The 7,810-nt window shown below is 42.7% G+C and overlaps 1 protein-coding gene across 1 annotated transcript in view; it reads left to right on the plus strand.

The window, feature by feature from the left end:
- The window catches only part of espn (espin), an 80,977-nt gene extending 77,347 nt beyond the window's left edge, over positions 1-3,630 (plus strand). Inside the window, exons 13-14 of the mRNA XM_080533631.1 lie at positions 2,276-2,355; positions 3,319-3,630. Of these exons, the coding sequence (XP_080389757.1) occupies positions 2,276-2,355; positions 3,319-3,466 (228 nt within the window). The 3' untranslated portion in view covers positions 3,467-3,630. The remainder of the gene's footprint in view (positions 1-2,275; positions 2,356-3,318) is intronic.
- Positions 3,631-7,810: the final 4,180 nt, after the last annotated feature.

The following is a 7,810-nucleotide window of genomic DNA, read 5'->3' on the forward strand; positions in this document are numbered from 1 at the left end:
GATACGCTTACCTGGATACCGTTGGCTAGGACCAGCGCAATGTGACGGGGAGGGGAATGTGACGGGGTAATGGATCTGCAGTCAGGTGGAGAGGAGACATCCAAGATGGCTCCCCCCCCCTCTATCTCTCTCTGCCCCACTTCCAGTTACCACCTGAAAGAGGGAAGAGGATTATGTTTCTGTGTGTGTGTGTGTGTGTGTGTGTGTGTGTGTGTGTGAGTGTGAGAGAGAGAGAGAGAGAGAGAGAGAGAGAGAGAGAGAGAGAGAGAGAGAGAGAGAGAGAGAGAGAGAGAGAGAGAGAGAGAGAGAGAGCGCGCGCGCTTGTGTTTGCTCTCCTCTACCTGTCGGGGATGATGAAGCGGAACTGTGAGGAAGCGTTATGTCCAGGGGTGCACATAACTGGTGCGCCAGTGCGCATGCGTCGCCAAAATGCATGCTGCGCGGCAGATCAGCCGCATGAAGGCGCTGTTGCGCACCAAAAAAAAACATCCTCTACCATGGTTGAAATTGAGGACAGTGATAATTTACAGCAGTCAAGAGAGCAGTGATGATGACGATTAAGCTTGTAGCATAAATAAATGCTTAGGCTGTAACTTTTTGTTGAAAAGTTGATTTCAGTGTTTACAGAACAGAGCAGTGCTTAAAGAGATGTCCGTTTATTTCAGTGTGTTTAAAGAACAGACATTCAGTTAGTGCTTAAAGAGATGTCAGTTGATTTCATTGTGTTTAAAGGAGTCTGACAGACTTTCATGCTTAAAGAGCAGTCATTTGATTTTGCATTTGTTTATTTTGTTTTGCACACAATCATTTGTTCGTTCATCTTTATTTATAGTCTGGTCAATGTGAACACTCAATTCCCCTTTGAACTACTGCTGTTTACAAATACTACCATTGCACATACCATATTTTTGCACATTGCACATACCTCTTTTTGATATAGTCTCTATTTCTACATCTGTATACACCATACTGTACATAGCCTACCTTAAGTGTACATAGCTATCTTAACTGGACATAGCTACCTTAACTGTACATAGCTACCGTAACTGTACATAGCTACTTTAACTGGACATAGCTACGTTAACTGTACATAGCTACCTTAACTGGACATAGCTACCTTAACTGGACATAGCTACCTTAACTGTACATACCTACCTTACTGTACATACCTACCTTAACTGGACATAGCTACCTTAACTGTACATATCTACCTTAACTGTACATAGCTACCTTAACTGTACATAGCTATCTTAACTGTACATAGCTATCTTAACTGTACCTGGCTACCTTAACTGTACATAGCTACCGTAACTGTACATAGCTACCTTAACTGTACATACCTACCTTACTGTACATACCTACCTTAACTGGACATAGCTACCTTAACTGTACATATCTACCGTAACTGCACATAGCTACCTTAACTGTACATAGCTACCTTAACTGTACATAGCTTACTACTATCCTCTCCTGTATATTCCTCTAACTACCATACTTGCCATACAGCGCGTACTCTGCAATGACAATCAAGTTCAATCTGATCTAATAGTACAGCCTTGTTGCCAGATCTGTTTTTTTATTCAGCCAATCCCTCTAGTCTTTTGTCAGTCTTTTGTCATGCCAGCCAAAGCAATGATCTGAAGCCGGAGACTGATATGCCTACCAGACTGTGACTGCTCTACAGGCCCACTGCCTGAGAATCCTCAAATCAGAGCTGGTCTCAGGTCAGTGGTATGAGGGAATTCATGGAGTGGATCCTGTGGCCTTTCATCATAAAGGATCAAAGACAAGATGTGTGAAGTCCAGTGGGACGACTGCATGGGAGATGTGCATGCTGTGTGTTGTGGCCTGTGTGGCGTCTCTGGTGAGGAGACGGGGGTCAGGTAGCCAGGACACTGGGGGCAGAGGTCCGCACTAGGCCTAGCCTAGAGGCTAGATAGGCCGGCTAGCAATCGGTAGGTCTCTGGTTCGCATGTGAGCTGCTGGTGACTGGAGGGTTGCTGCTGGCATCATATCTAAGGTGCCTACTGCTGCCGTTGTGCCCTTGAGCAAGGCACTTAACTCCTAATTGCTCCAAGGGGCGCTGACTATGGCTGACCCTGTGCCTAAAGCAGTGCAGTGACAGAAAGGTTGAATCTAACCTAAATGAACAGTGTGGGCCCTGTCTGACAGTTCTGTCTCTCCCCCTCCCTCCCTCCCTCCCCATCTTCCCCCCTCCCTCCCTCCCCTTCTCCCCCCCTCCCTCCCTCCCCTTCTCCCCCCTCTCCCCCTACAGGCAGACGAGGAGACCCAACGCCTGGCCTCCATGCCAGCCTGGAGAAGAGATATCATGAAGAAGAAAATAGATGAAGAGAAGTGAGTGACAGGGCAGTGCCACCCTTCCATCCTCCAATCAGGGGCCAGAGTCTTCGCTGGCCACTCCTCTTCTGCTCCTTGATTATTTTTTCTGATGTCTGTGTTGTCTGTCTTTTCTGTCCCATCTGTCTTGACAGGTCTGTTGTCTTTGAGCTCATCTGTGTCTTTTTCCAGTACTGTCTTACGTTGAATTGATTCCAAAGTCATGCCTTTTTGGGGGGATGTTCAGAATATGTACATACTGTATATAACCATACATTTCTCTCTTATTGCTGTTTTATTCATATCACACGTAGAGTAGCGTGCATTCATACTGTAATTATAAAATCTCTCTCTGTGCTTACCTTCTCCGGGTCGGACAGGGAACAGAAAAGGTAAGAACTAAGACGCTACCGTCTGTTTTATATCAACGTCCTGTTTAGCCATGTCTGAATATGTACCATAGTCAAAGTTAAACACAAAATGAAAGAAAATACGAGTTTGAATTTGAGAGCAAGACCCCCATCTGCTGGTCTATAATGATATGATCAATGGTCAAATCAAATCCAAAACACAGCATGATAAAAAAACTAAATCCATGCTGCATGTCTGCCGGAAATTTCATGAAGCCGGATCAATTCCCCATGAATATTCTTCGATGAAAGCTTTCCATTGCTGGTTCAGAAGAATTTGAAGCAGGAATTGCATTATTGTGTCCTCATATCATATCATCATATCAATCACCTACTAAAATGATCCTCCTTAATTTACCATCCTGTCAAAAAAAGTTGTTAGATATTCAGAGTCCCTGCAACTAAAGTGGGGCCTGGAGATTTTCTTGGCCATGTGTTTTGGTTGGTTCACCTGATCAGATCGGGAAAAACCTCTGGCCCAATCTATAGGTGTAATCACCTAATTAGGACACACAAGGAATCACGCTGACGCCTTGTGCCCTCCTTCCCCCCTCCTGATTGCTGCGTTCAGAAAAGAGGAGGAGCAGATGAAGATAGCCAAGGAGAGCGAGGAGAAGACGGAGCAGGAGCGACTACGGACCCTGGGCTACGACGAGACCAAGCTGGCGCCATGGCAACGGCAGATCATCCTCAAGAAAGGGGACATGGTCAAAGAGTAGACGCCTCCCACTTCCTGTCCCCTAACCCCTCCTCCCTCCGTCTGCCTTCTTCAAACATTCCTCCCTACCCCAACCCCACCCCACACATCCCCCACCACCCCCCTAGTCACCCCTCATCCACCTCCCTCCCTCCAGGACCATGCCACCTCCCAGCATGCTTTGCAGCTCGGCCAGCCCTGAAACGGAATGGCCTCCGTACCCAAGGTCTCATGGACACAAACTACTGTATGGTATATATAACCTAACATTAGCGGTGTCTGATTCAAAAGGACTGCATTAGCACGTCAAATAGATGCCCTGCTCTTTTTCTGTCAAAACATTTGCTCAAACTGTACGTATCGGAACTGTATGAGGACCTTTAGTCCTGGATCATACATACCTACACTAGCGTCACTTACTTCACTTGATGTTGTTTAACATAATTGTGCCCTCGCACAAAAGTCATTCGGTACTCTTTGTTTATTGGTCTTATGGGGCTTGTGGGAATTGTAGTTTTTGAGCGATAGCAGTCTTGGCATATCTATCATCTGGGTTCCCTGCATCCGCTGCACTGACTAATACATTAGTGCTCTGAACCTAGAACAGTTCTGCTGCTATGTTTGCTTCAAGGATGGAGAGTCATGATCAACAGACGTTTGACTTGGAGAAAATCTATACTGTATCCATACTGTATCCTAATCTCCATTGACAGCTAGACGTATATTCTACAATCTGGTCATTCATTAAAGCAACGCTATTCCTCATTGAGCTCTGTTTTTAATAGATGAAACAAGTTTTAACTGAACTGTTAGAAATGTAATGCTTTGAAGTAAGCTGAAAACGTCCAAATGGAAATGTACGCGGGCCCCATTGCATTGAGTCTTTATTTGACATTGCACATGAATATCATATAGTTCTCAAATGCAACCATTAAACGATCGGGTTTCATGTCATTGAAAACTTGACTTTAAGTAATACCATGTCTTATCTGTAATTATTCACATAATATTATTAAGCATATAGCCTAACATGTCAAATGCATTTACCAACATAATGTCCTTGAATGTTACGTTCTCATGGTGAATGTCTTGTGTATTTTTGTGTGATGGACATCGCTATGTAAGGATCAGAATGAAAGCACTGCTCATTTCACAATCATGCCAAGAACCATGGGTCCCACTAAAAACCAAGTACCACTTTTAAAGCTTTATTAAGCTTGACTTTTTTTTTAAAGAAATAAAGACTGCATAAATACATCACAAATAATGTTTAAGTAAACTGACACAATCTAAAGGGGCCACCTTTACACAGTATGACATTTGCTTATAAGTGATTTGTAAAGTTTCTCTGTATGCTTTATAAAGGGTTTATGAAGGGTTCATAAAGCCCTCAAAGTGGTAATTCGTTAAAAGCAGGACACAACCTAGCACCTTCAAAACAGAACACTACAAAACCAGATGAGTCCATATAAGTGTCTAGTTTTAAAGTGATCTGTGAACTAATAAGAGCACAATCATACCAGATATCACATCTGTTCACATATTGAATATTGCAAAAGAACAGAAAATTCATAAAATAATTCCTGTGTTACAGGGATAAACCAGATGTAGGACAGTTGTCCCAGTAACACATGAAGTCAATCTTTCATGGGACGGTCTCCTTACCAGCTGAAGAGAGTGCTTTCCTTCTGAGAGAACTCAAGTCCTTGTGAACGCTCTTACCATGTGCTTTGCAGCCTACTCTTGAGGCAAGAGATTAAATAGCTCCATTCGATAATGTTCTAGTTTAACTGACAAAACCCTAATGTTAACCATAGGAAAATGTCAGCTATCATTGCTTATTGTTTTGCTAGTTATATAAGATTCAGTCCATTTCAAGGTTTTTATTTTTGCCTTGGTTTCACAAATAAATGGGCAAATATTTCATTGTCGTGGGACCAAATTATCATCGTAACTTGGATATCTTAGAAATGACCACAGAGACACATTTAGGACTCAGAAATGTGTCTTTCTGAACGTGTATATAAATATAATACTGTATGGGCGGCCCCCAATGTCAGAAAATGTGCTATAGATTTACGTCATATATTTTTGGTGTACATTTTTGCCGCAAATGTATCAAACAAATACATCATATGAAATGCGTGGTCCTCCTTGAGAAATCAGCTGGAATTGAATATTCAATTATCTTCATTGGATGCCATACTTATGTTGAAATTTAAAACTATGTAATCGTCATTGCCATTAGAAGATTTTCTATACATAAAGACCTTCTATAGCAGGGGTGCTCACACTTTTTGGAACCAAGATCTACTTTTCAAGTAGCCAGTCTGCCAAGATCTACCAGTCTAGTTTCAACATCGCAAACGTACATGCACGTACTACAAACACACACACACACACACACACACACACACACACACACACACACACACACACACACACACACACACAGTTCCCAGCCTGCATAGTAAACTCACAATACACTTTCCCTCTCTCTGTCACACAGCCACAGGAGAAGACCATCACAAACCCTCCCTCTTTGCTATTCTCGCTCACACACATTCACACACACACACACACACACACACACACACACACACACACACACACACACACACACACATTTGCCAGTCTGCATAGGGAGCCATAGCACAAACCCTCCCTCTCTCTCCCTCTCTCTCTCCCTCTCTCTCTCTCACTCTCTTACACACACACACACACACACACACACACACACACACACACACACACACACACACACACACACTCACTTTCTCTCACTCACACACTGACAGCCAGTCTGCAGTACCATAGCCAACTACTGATCCAACAAACAGAAAAGTAAACCAGATACAAAACAGGTAGTTCCCTAGTTTGAAAGGAGGAAATAAATGCATTTCTCTACCTTAGTGGGAGACCTGGCACTGGGAGGAGGCAGCTAGTTTCTAATAGTCAGGGCTGTAGGAGCTGGTTGCAAGGTGTCATCAGCCACTGTGGATCTGTCATCGAAAAGGCAATCTGCAGCCTCGAGAAACTTTTTTCACAATTTCGCCGTCTTTGAATGACTTCTTGTGTTTAACAAGAACGTGACTCACGCGATAAGAAGCTATCGTTGCAGCCGTACGTTTTCGCTCTTTTGCCACATTTCCCTTCTTCGAAATAGCCATCGTAGGTTTGCAGATCAGACGGACGCATTTCCAATATCACATTGTGTAAAAGTCCTCCTCCCATTCTGGATGGAAGTTATACGTTATTGGTTTCTTACTTGGTCCAGCTTCCCCACTCATTTGTATAGCCTTTATTTAGTATTATATAGTAAATAGTAGAAATTGGAAGGCTAACTAGGTAATTAGTCTCGCAGGTATTTTGTATTTTGTAGTTGGTGCTGTTGACTGCGCATGCGTGGTGAACCGCGTGTTAGGTGTAGGTGAAAAGATCAGATCTCAGACTGGCTTACCTGTACGTCAATCAAGTGGCAAAAGCCATAGTGAGGATGGATGATAGGCGAACTTTTTTTTTTTTTTTTTTTTCCGTTTTTTTTTTCTTTTTTCTTTTTGTTCAATGCCATGCGATCTACCCATACTACCTTTGCGATCGACCGGTCGATCGCGATCGACGTATTGGGCACCCCTGTTCTATAGTAACCCAATACGTTGTTGTTTTATTGTTCCAATATTAGGCTACTTTATATTACAGTTCTCAGCCTTGCTTACATAGAATGTTCGTTCATTAATGTACAACTATATTTTCAGACTGTCAAACGGAATTAAATAAATCTTTAATCACAACATTTGTAGAATATGCTTGAATCAACAGATATTCTTTGATCCACCTCTTTTTACGTGCAATGTGTTCACACTTCCACCGGAGGGCGTCACTGCAGTAGAAATACTCTCGAAGTTGGAGGGCTTTTTGGAGAATGTTTAGAGCACAGTCCTACATTATGGCCTTTATGAAACGACATAATACTACTACGGTCTTAGGTTGATAGAGCAGGGGTGGCACTCCATCAACGTCGCTAAAGGAAAATCCAAGCTTATTTAGATAGATTTCGCGAGATTTATCAAAAAAGAAACCTAGATTTTCCTTTAGTGACGTTGATGGAATACCCCCCTGGTGAAATGTTTATGATTTATTATTTAACATTAAAACAAACAATGAACTGTACATGTTGTTACCTCGTATTGCTCTATAAACCTTTGGTTGTTTTAAAATGATTTAGTAAATCTGAGAGCTCCCTGCTTTGACGCCTTGGCTTTGGGTGCGTTCGTAAACTCGCTCTGACAGCGCTGGAGCGCACACTGGGTTCAACGTCATAAAGGAATCAAGTAATTTGATTAGACAAGAGGCATTCCATGGGTGC

The sequence above is a fragment of the Nansenia antarctica genome (assembly GCF_963989245.1).
Source record: "Nansenia antarctica genome assembly, chromosome: 6".
Taxonomy (NCBI): Eukaryota; Metazoa; Chordata; class Actinopteri; order Argentiniformes; family Microstomatidae; genus Nansenia; species Nansenia antarctica.